Consider the following 15,570-nt stretch of genomic DNA (forward strand, 5'->3'; position numbering starts at 1 on the left):
AAGAGAGAGAGAGTGTGAGAAAGAAAGAGAGAGAGAGTGTGAGAAAGAAAGAGAGAGAGAGTGTGAGAAAGAGAGGTTGAGGAAGAGAGAGGTGTGTGAGAGAGAGAGAGTGAGTGTGAGAGAGAGAGGATGAGAGAGAGAGAGAGAAGAGTTGTGTGTGAGGAGAGAAGAAAGAGAGTGTGTGTGGGAGAGAAAGAAGAGAGTGTGGAGGAGAGAAAGAAAGAGAGTGTGTGAGGGAGAGAAAGAAAGAGAGTGTGTGAGGGAGAGAAAGAAAGTGTGTGAGGAGGGAGAGAGAAAGAAGTGTGTGAGGGAGTGGAGAGAGAAAGAGTGTGTGAGGGAGTGGAAGAGAGTGTGTGAGGGTGAGAGAAAAGAGTGTGTGAGGGAGAGAGAAAAGAGTGTGTGAGGGAGAGAGAAAAAGAGTGTGTGAGGGAGAGAGAAAGAGTGTGTTGAGGGGAGAGGGAGTGTGTGGGGGGAGTGTGTGAGGGAGAGAGAAAAGAGTGTGTGAGGGAGAGAGAAAAAGAGTGTGTGTGTGGGAGAGAGAAAAAGAGTGTGTGAGGGAGAGAGAAAAAGGAGTGTGTGAGGGAGAGAAAAAGAGTGTGTGTGAGGTAGAGAGAAAAAGAGTGTGTGAGGGAGAGAGAAAAAGAGTGTGTGAGGGAGGAGAGAGAGAAGAGTGTGTGAGGGAGGAAGAGAGAGAAGAGTGTGTTGAGGGGAGAGAGAGAAAGAGTGTGTGAGGGGAGAGAGAGAGAAAGAGTGTGTGAGGGAGAGAGAGAGAGAAAGAGTGTGTGAGGGAGAGAGAGAGAGAGAAAGAGTGTGTGAGGGAGAGAGAAGAAAAAGAGTGTGTGAGGGAGAGAGAGAGAAAAAGAGTGTGTGAGGGAGAGAGAGAAAAAGAGTGTGTGAGGGAGAGAGAGAGAAAGAGTGTGTGAGGAAGAGAGAAAGAAAAAGTGTGTGAGGGAGAGAGAGAGAAAAGAGTGGTGAGGGAGAGAGAGAGAGAAAGAGTGTGTGAGGGAGAGAGAGAAAGAGTGTGTGAGGGAGAAAGAGAAAGAGTGTGTGAGGGAGAAAGAGAAAGAGTGTGTGAGGAGAAAGAGAAAGAGTGTGTGAGGGAGGAAAGAGAAAGAGTGTGTGAGGGGAGAAGAGTGTGTGAGGGAGAGAGAGAAAGAGTGTGTGAGGGAGAGAGAGAAAGAGTGTGTGAGGGAGAGAGAGAAAGAGTGTGTGAGGGAGAGAGAGAAAGAGTGTGTGAGGGAGAGAGAGAAAGAGTGTGTGAGGGAGAGAGAGAAAGAGTGTGTGAGGGAGAGAGAGAAAGAGTGTGTGTGAGGGGAGAGAGAGAAAGAGAGTGTGTGAGGGAGAGAGAGAGAAAGAGAGTGTGTGAGGGAGAGAGAGAGAAAGAGAGTGTGTGAGGGAGAGAGAGAGAAAGAGAGTGTGTGAGGGAGAGAGAGAGAAAGAGTGTGTGATGGAGAGAGAGAGAAAGAGAGTGTGTGAGGGAGAGAGAGAGAAAGAGAGTGTGCGAGGGAGAGAGAGAGAGAAAGAGAGTGTGCGAGGGAGAGAGAGAGAAAGAGAGTGTGCGAGGGAGAGAGAGAGAAGAGAGTGTGCGAGGGAGAGAGAGAGAAAGAGAGTGTGCGAGGGAGAGAGAGAGAAAGAGAGTGTGCGAGGGGGAGAGAGAGAGAAAGAGAGTGTGCGAGGGAGAGAGAGAGAAAGAGAGTGTGCGAGGGAGAGAGAGAGAAAGAGAGTGTGCGAGGGAGAGAGAGAGAAAGAGAGTGTGCGAGGAGAGAGAGAGAAAGAGAGTGTGCGAGGGAGAGAGAGAAAGAGAGTGTGCGAGGGAGAGAGAGAAAGAGAGTGTGTGAGGGAGAGAGAGAAAGAGAGTGTGTGAGGGAGAGAGAGAAAGAGAGTGTGTGAGGGAGAGAGAGAAAGAGAGTGTGTGAGGGAGAGAGAGAAAGAGAGTGTATGAGGGAGAGAGAGAAAGAGAGTGTATGAGGGAGAGAGAGAAAGAGAGTGTATGAGGGAGAGAGAAAGAGAGTGTATGAGGGAGAGAGAAAGAGAGTGTATGAGGGAGAGAGAAAGAGAGTGTATGAGGGAGAGAGAGAAAGAGAGTGTATGAGGGAGAGAGAGAAAGAGAGTGTATGAGGGAGAGAGAGAAAGAGAGTGTATGAGGGAGAGAGAGAAAAAGAGTGTGTGAGGGAGAGAGAGAGAAAAAGAGTGTGTGAGGGAGAGATGGAGAAAGAGTGTGTGAGGGAGAAAGAGAAGGAGAGTGCGTGAGGGGAAAGAGAAGGAGAGTGCGTGAGGGGAAAGAGAAGGAGAGTTCGTGAGGAGAAAGAGAAGGAGAGTTCGTGAGGGAGAAAGAGAAGGAGAGTGCGTGAGGGAGAAAGAGAAGGAGAGTGCGTGAGGGAGAAAGAGAAGGAGAGTGCGTGAGGGAGAAAGAGAAGGAGAGTGCGTGAGGGAGAAAGAGAGAGAAAGAAAGTGTGTGAGGGAGAAAGAGAGAAAAAGAAAGAGTGTGTGTGAGGGAGAAAGAGAGAGAGAAAGAGAGAGTGTGTGAGGGAGAAAGAGAGAGAGAAAGAGAGTGTGTGAGGGAGAAAGAGAGAGAAAGAGTGTGAGAAAATGCGAGAGAGGAAGAGTGTGAGAAAATGCGAGAGAGGAAGAGTGTGAGAAAAAGCGAGAGAGAAAGAGTGTGAGAAAAAGGAGAGAGAAAGAGTGTGAGAAAAAGCGAGAGAGAAAGAGTGTGAGAAAAAGCGAGAGGAAATAGTGTGAGAAAAAGCGAGAGAGAAATAGTGTGAGAAAAAGCGAGAGAGAAATAGTGTGAGAAAAAGCGAGAGAGAAATAGTGTGAGAAAAAGCGAGAGAAAAATAGTGTGAGAAAAAGCGAGAGAAAAATAGTGTGAGAAAAAGCGAGAGAAAAATAGTGTGAGAAAAAGCGAGAGAAAAATAGTGTGAGAAAAAGCGAGAGAGAAAGAGTGTGAGAAAAAGCGAGAGAGAAAGAGTGTGAGAAAAAGCGAGAGAGAAAGAGTGTGAGAAAAAGCGAGAGAGAAAGAGTGTGAGAAAAAGCGACAGAGAGAAAGAGTGTGAGAAAAAGCGACAGAGAGAAAGAGAGAAAGTGTGTGTAAGAAAAAGCGACAGAGAGAGGGAAAGAGAGAGAGAGTGTGTGTGTGTGAGAAAAGGCGGCAGAGAGAGAGAGTGTGTGTGTGAGAAAAGGCGACAGAGAGAGAGAGAGAGAGAGAGAGTGTGTGTGAGAAAAAGAAAGAGAGAGAGAGTGTGAGAAAAAGCGACAAAGAGAGAGTGAGAGAAAAAGCGACAAAGAGAGAGTGAGAGTGTGAGAGAAAGCGAGAGAAATGCGAGAGAAAGTAAGAGAGAGTCACTTATTTTCTTGTGGATTACGGATTGTCTGCCAATCATGTGTGTGTGTGCGTACACGGCGAGTGGCAAGAATCTACCTCGGCAGGGGTAGTCAAAATGGGTGGAGGTGTTGTGCATCTGGTCGGCATGTGTTGGTCATAATTATGATATGATTGATTGGTTCCGAAGGTGAAATACATTATTCGTTTGTACCCTGAGAAAAATTGATTGATTGATGACCTCGCGAAGGTCAGGAATTTCATTACTTAAATGTGTAACGGAACCGGTAACCTGTCTTCAAGCGCGTGGTACATATTTATCTTTATGCCTTCACTAGTGTCCCTTTTCGCTTGTCACACACACACACACACACATATATATATATATATATATATATATATATATATATATATATTATTTCTGATAAGCTCCTGTTTTCAATGCCTTCCCACGGGACAGAGTTAGACACCAGGGTCGTTTTTTAACGTAGAGAAAAGGAAAAAAAAAAAAAAAAAATGGTCTCAGTCTTGAAGGATTTCCCCTCCACTGAGAGAGAACAAAATATTGAAACGTAGCATCCGAAGAACAGATACGACACTTTGATCTTATTTCATTTCTGACAAGCTAAACAAAAATGTTTCATTCCTTCAGGTAAAATGTTATTGCCAGTCTCATCGTTGCTTAAACTTCGGTGGTCTGGCGAGAACCGGTGTGTCAACGTGATTGTGCCGTATATGAGTCTGGCTAGTACCAAATGGGTGACCATGAGGGAAGATTAGGCACCGTGTGTAACTTTCAGAGTAGTAGAAATATCCAGGCTGGTATCTGGCGACGCATTAATTCACTAGGAGAGATGCACCCCAGTCTTCGTTACGATATGCATCTAGGAGACGGAAAACTTCGATATAAAAACCATCGATCTACTGTATGCTCTGTCTTGTGGCAATCATCTGTACCGACAAAGATTAGCAGTAATATAAAAAATGTGGTTGGTTCTACACAAAGCCTTCACTACTATAAAAAAAAAAATCATCTGTGCAGATTTCCGAACAACTTATTTGTTGTGGCGGAACCTCGTACGTCGAACCCGACGTGAGAGTCTATATATATATATATATATATTTAAGAAATTCGTTTCTTATCGTTGAGCACTTTCCGTTGAATTAAAAGTCGGTCAATTTAGCTCTTATGCGTAGATCATCGTATAACGATTTGATCACTGTCTGTCTGACGTAATGAACATTTAAATTAAAATGTTTAAAATTCAACGCTATTTCACACGGTTAATAGTAGCCGAATGGATACGGCCTCCGCTAATCGAGCCAGAGATGTCTCGTGTCGCGGGGTTCGAATCGTTCGACTGGTAGTAATCGTGACACCCTGCACTGAAGAATCCCGAAAGGATGAAACACTAGTGTCTGTAGGCATTTAATTATTATAGTAAAAAAATAATTATATATATATATATACGCACACACAGTGCGAAAAAGATATATAATGAACATAAATAAATAAATAAATAAATAAATAAACAGAAAGCGCGCGATATATATATATATATTATACTAGACAAGTTCATGTAAAATTCCATGTGGCTAAAAGCAGGTTTGTACTGCTCCACCCTACAGCACATATGTTACAAATATTGGCAATGCGAACAATGTTACTTACCAAATACGGTGATCATTGCTGAGGCGCTGAACCTTTTACTGGCGAGGTTTTGCGCGCCACATGTGTAGTTTCCCATGTCGCTCAAGCGCGCCTGGTTTATGATGAGGCTGTTATCGTTCGACATGATATAATTGTCATCCTTAGCGAAGTCAACCAATTGGCCATCTTTCAGCCAGAAAACCTGTCAACAAAAGATACAAAATTAAATTAATAAACATCGATTATTATACAAAATACGAGTAAATTAAATCAATATTACATTAAATTACAAAAATTAGATGCGCTTGATTCCAAGTGTCTTAGAACATTCTAGGGATCGAATGGAGCGATCGAATAACCAACCAAGACGCCAGATATCGCACTAAGCAAAAGGTAGTATCGTTAATCTGCAATCTAGGAGGCTACTCACACCTGAGAGTATCCTGTATATCTACAAAAATCACCATTCAGCCATGCATATAGTGTTGTTGCCACATCTAGGCCAATGTATTCAGCACTAGTCTTTCTATCTCTCTCTCAGACAGAGTCCAACAGGAGTCGCCAATCTAACACGTTCCGCACTATTAACCAAGCTCCGATCTCTGTCGCATCATCACAATGTTGCATCATTTGCCTGTTTTACAAGTATTTTAATGGAATGTGCTCTGATGAACTCCTTGCACTCGTACCTCCTCGACGTATATACCCCCGACAAACCCCTTTAGCAACAAAATCTCACCGCTTTACTGTACTGACATGCAGAACACTAAATAGAATATAAACCGACACTTCGTTCATCTCCTTACATAGTTCTCTGTAAATATATTCCCAAATAGTAGCCATTTAGGGCCAAATGGAATATGACTTGTTGGGAATGAACAAGAATAAAACAAACTTGGGCAACGCCGTGTAGCTAAATTCACATAGTCTATAATATAAATCTCACCAGTCCGTTTAAATGTATGTATGTATGTTTGCCTAAAACTTTCGACAAAGGCGCCAGATTTTCATGAGATTAGTATCGTTTTGAAACGCGACCCTTCGGACGACAAATAAAAAAAAATTGGCTAAAAACATTAATTCTTTCACCCTCAACTGGCCACTTTTCTACAAGGGGGGGGGTCGCTTTTTTTTCGTCGATATTCTCGAAAGTCATCCCCTCTTTCGATTGACTAGCCTTAATTTAAACCTTCACCACTTCCGGTTTGGCGATGGACGCAACGACGAAGACGTCACTTTTTTTCACGTTCCTTCGCTGTATGGGTTCGAGCCTACCTGCCTACTTCCACTTTTTTTTTTTGGGGGGGGGGGCTCAACACGCACCTCCAAACACCCGGGATATGTCTGCCACCCAGGCTAGTAATAAATAAAACGGGATTTGCCGTTTGCGAAAGGGTGGGGCCGGATCACGGCCATCTAGAAAAGGTGTCTCGGTGGTGGTGGTGGCCGGGTGCCAATGACGCGCTCTTGATGTAAACAATGGCAAATAGATAGGGCTTTGTTTTTAGGGAACCAACAAATTGTTTTAAATCCACCTATGAGATCTTTCCTTGCCCCTCATCACCGAATGTTTTGTCTGGGCGACTGGGGGCAGCGGGGGTGGACGGTGGTAGGATTGAGTTGTGTTTATCCGGGCGGAGGGGTGGGCGATACAATCTGAAACAAAAGACTTACATAGAATCGGGGTAATAAATAGGAGTGGATAAAAACGAGGGATGGAAGAGGTAATCCGGATTAGCCTCCTCACCATGCACCCCCCCCCATGAAGAGTAAACGAGATATATGATAATCGTCTCTAATAAGAAATGTTATACTTGCCCCTTCGTTCTTTATTAACACGGGGGAAAAAATAGCGGGCGGAGAGGGTATACTTTTCTCTCCTGATCACACAAACGGGTATAGGGGAGAAGAGCATGATCACGTTGACACACCAGTTCTTGTTAGATCACCGAAGTTAAGCAACATGGAGCCTAGTCAGTACTAAAATGGGTGACCAAGTTGGTAAATCCAGGCGCTGTATGTATGAGGATTTTATTTGATTTTGCACCGTGGAATTTCCTAGGATCCCGCAGACAGCTATAATTAGATTCCCATTTGTGTCAGTCATAATGTGCGAACGCCTTAGTGGCATTTTAATTTGATCCCCAAAATAATCAATACTATTTATATTAGGTGTCAGAAATAGCTGTTTTATCACGTTTCTTTCCTAAATCCCATTATTAAAGATGTATAAATATAACATAAATATAGTCCACCTAAATATAGACACTCACACACACACGCATATATATATATATATATTACCATAAAATGGAAAGAATAGAAGTGTATCCCCCCCCAACCCATAGCTTAAATATGACCCCTGTGAAAACGAATGCGAGTCTCCTCTCTCCAGAGTCCGAGATGAGCATCAGAAGAAGAGCTTACAAATGGAATTTTGGGGGCCATCTTGTTTTATCTTGAGAGCCGGGCTTTTCCTCACATCATACAGAGTCAAGGAGAATAAAGAAAAATGTCTACATGAGATTATGTGTATATATGTGTTATATATGTGTATATATATTATGTGTATATATGTGTATATGTATTATGTGTGTTATATATGTGTGTATATGTGTGTGTATATGTGTGTGTATATATGTGTGTTATATATGTGTGTTATATATGTGTATATATGTGTGTTATATATGTGTGTTATATATGTGTATATATGTGTGCTATATATGTGTATATATGTGTGTTATATATGTGTATATATGTATATATGTGTGTTATATATGTGTATATATGTGTATATATGTGTTATATATGTGTATATATGTGTTATATATGTGTATATATGTGTTATATATGTGTATATATGTGTTATATATGTGTATATATGTGTGTTATATATGTGTATATATGTGTGCTATATATGTGTATATATGTGTGCTATATGTGTGTTATACATGTGTATATATGTGTATATATGTGTGTTATATATGTGTATATCTGTGTTATATATGTGTATATCTGTGTTATATATGTGTATATCTGTGTTATATATGTGTATATCTGTGTTATATATGTGTATATCTGTGTTATATATGTGTATATCTGTGTTATATATGTGTATATGTGTGTGCATGTTATATATGTGTATGTGTGTATATATGTATTATATGTGTATATATGTATGTCGATATGAGAGATAACAGAAAGAGAGAGAAAGAGAAAAAGGAGAGAAATAGAGAAAAAAAGGAACGAAAATAAGGGAGAAAGATACGAGAAAGAGAGACAATAAGAGTGAAAGAGAGAAAAATAAAGAGGGAAAGATAGAAAAAGGGATTGTGATAGAGATATAGAAATAGAAAAAGAGAATTAGAGAAAGAAAGAGAGGATGAACGAGAAATAGAGTAAGCTGTTTAACAACATCCTTATTTGATGGGTTTTTTCCATTTTTACCTTAAAACAAATATGAAATGTCTCGTCATTCTTCGAGATCATATTTTTCAATAGTGTTGGGTATGGGGAGACATGGAGACAGAAAAATTTACAGGGGAATGGGGCATCTAGTTTCAGGTTTTTGGAGATTTGTGTCACCAACTTATTGTCAACCATTATCCAAAACAATCATCCCCCATACACACCTTATTTTGCCCCTTCCCCTCACAGATTCCCTACGGTAAAAGATTGTCATCTGACTTCGGGGGAGAAAAAAACAAAAAAAAAACAAACAAAAAAAAAACCCAAAAAAAACTCGATTAACTCTATTTTTCGTTCGCTCCACTCCTGAGAAGTAACGTCCATTTCTTGGTTAGGTAAAAAGTAGGATCAAGGAAGGCGTGTAGATCTTTTTCTCCACATCTTTTCGAGTTTACTTTAAACAAGTTTCGTTTATTTTTTATAAGTTCTTGTGTGTGTGTGTGTGTGTGTTTTTCTACAGATCAAATCCAAAAACTACACTAGATACATCTCAGAGTCCTTGGTCCCTGTTAATGGCGCTGTAATGCTCGTTCTGTGTAGTCCTAGGAGGTCCTCCCTCCCAGGCTTTGCCTTCTCTCTTTTAGAAAGGGTTAGTTTATTGTTAATCACCTGAGGCCCTCTTACCGAGGAATGTCGACGGGGCAGCCCAGGTAAGTTATTGTAGGTCAGGGTAACTTTCTAGAGGGCACTGATTTCTCAATCTCACTTTCCGACCCTGGTGTCAGTTCTTGCGTTGTATACTGGAGGAGTATATATTATGTACGTGTGTCTAAACTCGTGCATCGTCTAGTCGTATCTTTTCGATTGATTGGCCATAATTTAAACATTCGTCACTTCCGGTTTGGTGATAGGCGCAACAGCAAAGACGTCACGTTTTTATGTTTTTTTTTACGTTCTTTTCTTCCTTCGCCGTACGGGTTTGAGCCTGCCTGCCTGCCTGCCTGCTACCACTTTTTTTTTTTTTTTAGCTCAACACACACCTCCAAACACTCGGGTAACTAATCAGCCCCCATCTCAAAAATTAAAAAAAAAAAAATGTCATTTCTGACGACGTATGGCTTTGTGAATAAGAGAAGTGGGAGCCCTGATTACTGGTTGGGAACATTAGGACAACACCTAGTTTTGTTTAACAAGGATTTTCAAGCAATAAAATTACGAGTTATTAAGATAAATATACAAATTAAAAATATTTAAAATAAATAAAATAAAATGAACGTTAATGCATTGAAAATTGAGTCTTTCCATGGCTTTAGGGAACGGAAAATACATTTTTTTTTTTAATTTTCGAGACAGACTTCCCTCATCTAATGAGATGAGAGTTTAAATATTTAATTTTGTGAAAATATAAAAAAAAAATAAAGTTACAACATCCGAAAGATAAAGATAAAAAACATGTAGTTGTAGCGTGAAACATCGAAGTTATTAAGGGCTGTGTTTTTAAATAAGCAGGTTCTCAAAAAAGTAGAAGGGTGTGAAAGACGATTGAAAATAGAGAAATGTATTGAAAAAGCCTAAATATAAACAAATTTCCTCCCATCTAGAGTTATTAGATAATGTGAGTATTTTCAGAGGATGAAATCAGAGACGAGATTTGTCGTTGTTATTGCAATCATTAAAATGAGTTTTTAATAAAAATAGAAAAATACATGAACGGAATAATTTTTAAAATAAAAAAAAAACTGGAAAGAAAAATAAACAAATGAGAAAACGAAAAGAGAGAGAGAGGAGAGAAAAACTGATATATATATATATATATATATATATATATATATATATATATATATATATATATATATATATATAAATAAAAGAGGAGGAAAAACTTTCAGAGAAATGACAAACATGCAGAATAAGAAAGGAATACGGAGATATAAAAAGAGAGATAAAAAAAGAGACAGGTAGAAACAGACAGACAGAAAAAAAAAGAGAGAGACAGAAAAAAAAAGAGAGAGACAGAAAAAAAAAGAGAGAGACAGAAAAAAAAGAGAGAGACAGAAAAAAAAGAGAGAGACAGAAAAAAAAAGAGAGAGACAGAAAAAAAAGAGAGAGACAGAAAAAAAAGAGAGAGACAGAAAAAAAAGAGAGAGACAGAAAAAAAAAGAGAGAGACAGAAAAAAAAGAGAGAGACAGAAAAAAAAGAGACAGAAAAAAAAGAGACAGAAAAAAAAGAGACAGAAAAAAAAGAGAGAGACAGAAAAAAAAGAGAGAGACAGAAACAAAAGAGAGAGACAGAAAAAAAGAGAGAGACAGAAAAAAGAGAGAGAGAAAGAAAAAAAAGAGAGAGACAGAAAAAAAAGAGAGAGACAGAAAAAAAAGAGAGAGACAGAAAAAAAAGAGAGAGACAGAAAAAAAGAGAGAGAGACAGAAAAAAGAGAGAGAGACAGAAAATAAGAGAGAGACAGAAAAAAAGAGAGAGACAGAAAAAAAGAGAGACAGAAAAAGAGAGACAAAAAAAAGAGAGACAGACAGAAAAAAAGAGAGAGACAGACAGAAAAAAAGAGAGAGACAGACAGAAAAAAAAGAGAGAGACAGACAGAAAAAAAAGAGAGAGACAGACAGAAAAAAAAGAGAGAGACAGACAGAAAAAAAAGAGAGAGACAGACAGAAAAAAAGAGAGAGACAGACAGAAAAAAAGAGAAGACAGACAGAAAAAAGAGAAGACAGACAGAAAAAAGAGAAGATAGACAAAAAAAGCGAGAGAGAGAGAGAGAGAGAGAGAGAGAGAGAGAGAGAGAGAGAGAGAGAGAGAGAGAGAGAGAGAGAGAGAGAGAGAGAGAGAGAAGAGAAAAACGAAGGAAAGGAAAATCAGAAAGAGACAAAAAAGAAAAAAGAAAAATGAACAGAAGAGAAAAAGATACGGGAGATAAAAAGGACAAAGAAATACACACAAAAGAAAAACAGTAAAAAAGATGGTATATCTATGGATATATATATATATATATATATATATATATATATATACACTGATAGCCAAATTGAATATTGAAATGCTCGTATCTTTAGTTCTACGAGATGAAACTATATGAAAATTTGTCAGGCTTTTTGAAGATATTCTATGGTAAAAATTATATAACAATTGGTAAAAAAAATCTATACTTTCAAACCAATGAAATATATCAAATTTTGACTGTATTTGAATATGTAGTGTGCTGTAGATCAGCTTCAGTTTAGCTGATTCGATTGTCGGTCCTGTGGCCTTGCCGGACCACTTATATATTACTTTATAGTGAGTATACTATAATAATCAATGGAGAATTGGCTCTAAATAATAAATACGGAATCTGCATAAATTAGAATATTATATTTAAGTGTATTTTACGGCTGGGCAAATCAGGCCGGTCTGCTAGTAATATATATATATATATATATATATATATATATATATATATATATATATATACATGCATATATGATGGCAGCAAATTCGTTTTCGAACATTGCCATTACTTGATATTGCACACAAAAAAAAAAGATAAACAGAAACATGAAAACAAATCAGTGATGGGCCGCACGAAGGTGGCTTTTAAGCCCTGACAATCTCTGGCATTGTCTAGCACACATTGTGCAGATACATGCGACACTAGCAGCACATTCTTGATGGTCACTTCTATGTATAATCAAATGCTGCTTCAAACCACCTACTGTTTTGTACGACTGCCCGCAATTGACACATGTTAGATCTGGCAACACAAGACTGCTTTGTGGCCCACAGCGCTGATGGCTTATCATCCCAGCTCTGCTCACACACGCACACGCACGGTGCCCTAAAAAAATTCCAGAGTTTTTGAACAGGAATTTAAAATTGTTGTTGACTCTTGAAAATTCAGTATCTTATTGCTATACATCTTATAAGATGACTTATTTTTATTACTTCACGTTCAAATGAACAGTTACAGCAGGATTTGTAATACACTCTACTAAAGCCTGATTGTCTCACAGCTGGTGGATTTCAGAAATGCAGTCCGGATGTGAGGTAACTTTATAAGAACGATATGCAATAAAATTCTGTTTTAACCTTGAAGAAAAAATGTCTCAGAAACGTCTGGAATGCTTCAGACTTTTTTGAATAATCTTATATGAATCGATCATCAGTTTCTGATGGGATAAAAGATTCGCGGAAGGCAGGAAGTCTGGCAGAGATGATGAGGTGCGGGAGGTGTAAGGAAGTCAGAACACCAGATTTGATTGGTCAAATGAAGAATTTCATAGATAAGGACCGTCGTCTGTCTATAGAAACAAAAAGTGCAGTTTGATGTCAGTTTGGGAACTGGTAACAAAATTATTCGCGAAGAACTAAAGATGCACTTGATTTGTGCTCAAAGAACATCGAAAAATGAAGCCGTTGTTTTGACCAAGATTAGCATCAAAGACAGTCTCCCTAGAGCAGTCATTCCCAACGTGGGGCGCATGCCCCACCGGTGGGACATGGCAATATTTTGGTGGGGCATGGGAAGAACGTGCACCCTTGGGTTTACTATACCAAAGACTATAGGGCAATTTGAGAAGGAGTTATTTTTTTCATTATTATTATTATCATTATATTAACAGTGAATTGTTTCATAGTGAATCTTTGTATTAAGGGGAGCCTCCGGCCGTGTATGTGTGTACGATATATATATATATATATATATATATATATATATATATATGCAAGTAGTAGAAGTAGTAGTAGTATTCTGCTATTACTAATACTACTGCTGCTGCTTCTGTACGCATGTGTGTGTATATATATGCACGTACTAGTAGTAGTAGTAGTACTACTACTACTACAAAAATTAAATATCACAAAGGGGAGGCATCAGGATTTTAGAAATGCCTAGGTGGGGCATGGCCCAAAATAGGTTGGGAAGCACCGCCCTAGAGTCTAGACCTTGCTCTGTGACTTTTAGTTATCCCTTAAGCTCAAGGAAAACCTAAAAGGCGCTCGTTATGAGACAATGAAGGAGATGAAACAGGCTGAGACGAGGGTTATTGACATGCTCACGTAAAAGGACTTCGATGGAGGCCTTCCAGAAATTGTTGGAATTGTACAAGTACAGTAATCCAAAGGGGATTAGAGTTTCATGAGTGTAATATAAATAAAAGTGTCCATACAAAAAAAAAAAAATAAGTCTGGAAACTTATTCCAAACACCTCGTATATGTTGCGAGTTTGTTTCTGCTTTACCATTATTTTCATGGCAAGTGCTCGACTGAGCTTCTATCTATGGTCCCCCCTCGCCAAACTTTCACGAGAAACACTCGTCTATCTGAAAACACTATCAATAACCCCCCCCACTCTTTAACGTAGATTCCATGAACAAAGCTTCTTTCTTAGAACTGCACGCATGTGGAATTGTCTTCCGTTTTCCTGCTTTCCAGCTGACTACAACATGGTTGTCTTTAAGTCCAACGTAAACAAGTTCTTGATGAGCCGTTCCCCCTTAAGTTAACAAATTTACCGAATTTCCATTAGTAACGATTACTATATTGTCCAATGGACTACTGTGCACTCTTAATCCTTATCCTCGAGTGGTCTCTGGCCTTGATAAGTGGCTATGCCTATATATATATGTATATAAATAATAGCTGCTGCAGATCGCTGTTAATAAGTGCCACACACACATATGTAGGTATAAAAAGTAGCACAACAGATATGGATAGACCCCTAAAGTAATATCGATCAACTATTTGATGGGAAATGCAGAATGTATCTTTCTTTTGAGGATGGGAGAGGGGGGTGGCGTTCAAGTATCAAAAAATGCCCCCCACCCCTTGTCAGAGAATATGTTTATTAAGTCAGCCAATTATTTGATCTCCATTAGAGTCGAGCGGGTTAAGTCCCATCATGGGAGAAAAGAACAACACACGCATTTAACCCCATTCCCACCACGCAATTCCCCTGCGTCTCATTGTGCACTTAGACTAATCATTTAAACCAAAATCCACGAACACCTGCTTTATATATATATATATATATATATACACACACACACACACAAGAGGGGCAATTAAAATGTACAAATTAAAATTTTCAACAATTATTACGCGACACAATGAATATTCCGTGAAGTTTCCAAGAATGGCTTATATACCAAAATAATATTTATAAACTAGCTAAACTTTTGCTAGTTAACACAGACTGAAAACTTAAAAAAAAAGATACAGCAATATATATATATATATTGACAGACAACGCGGTGTTGCCTGGTCGTGAAGTATTCTTAAATATGATATAAAATCCAAACTTGAAAAATTAACATTATTAAACGTATACATGTATATTTGTGCATGCGGGGAAGATACGAATTGAGTCGACTTACGACTCTAAAGTTTCAATTTTTAAAATTTTAACCCCTTAGCAGGTATTTTTTCCGACTAAAAAACGATACAGAATTTGTTCTACGGGTCCAAATATCCCATAAATCAAGAGTAAAGTATGTAAACCAAAACACACACACACACACACATATATATATATATATATATATATATATATATATATATATATATATATATATATATATATATATATATATGACATTATTATGTTAACACACCGGCTCTCGCTAGATTATCAAAGGTAAGCAACTATGAGCCCGGCCAGTATCAGATGAGTAACCATTTGAGAAGGCTAGGCGCTGTATGTATCGTGCCGAACCATAGAAATTCACAGGTTGGTATCTAAGGGCGCGCTTAATTCACTGAGAGGGTGGGTGATGCACCTCATATAAATTCACCTGGCGGGGAGACGACAATGCGGTACACCACGTAATGATGTACCGGCAACCTGCAGCAAATTGCGACATCTGAAGTGTGTGTGATATGAAGTTGCGCCTCGTGGATCACATTAAAAAACAAAAAAATACTTCGTAGCTGGTGCTAGCTCAATCCTAATGAGGAAAATGTATACTCGTATCCAAGTTAGACAACAACGATCTATCTATCTATCTATCTATACATATATACACACACATACATACATTTATATAACACTCGTCTGTTCTGACAATAATGAATCTAATTAGCAACGTTTATGTACAACTTGCGTATTTGTGTGTGTGTATATATATATATATATATATATATATATTTACATATAGTGCAAAATTTTGTTGAAAATTCAAAGACTCACGTTTTCTTTTTATAACCTT

General features: G+C 38.6%; 1 protein-coding gene across 7 annotated transcripts in view; it reads right to left on the reverse strand.

The window, feature by feature from the left end:
• LOC145265584 (netrin receptor UNC5B-a-like) overlaps positions 1 to 15,570 on the reverse strand; it is a 573,104-nt gene that overhangs the window by 353,668 nt on the left and 203,866 nt on the right. For all 7 annotated transcript variants that reach the window (XM_080121591.1, XM_080121590.1, XM_080121593.1 and 4 more), the window contains exon 4: positions 4,992 to 5,172. In XM_080121591.1, the coding sequence (XP_079977717.1) occupies positions 4,992 to 5,172 (181 nt within the window). The remainder of the gene's footprint in view (positions 1 to 4,991; positions 5,173 to 15,570) is intronic.

This window comes from Euprymna scolopes, chromosome 40 (assembly GCF_053919585.1).
Source record: "Euprymna scolopes isolate OS-2025 chromosome 40, ASM5391958v1, whole genome shotgun sequence".
NCBI classification, from domain to species: Eukaryota; Metazoa; Mollusca; class Cephalopoda; order Sepiida; family Sepiolidae; genus Euprymna; species Euprymna scolopes.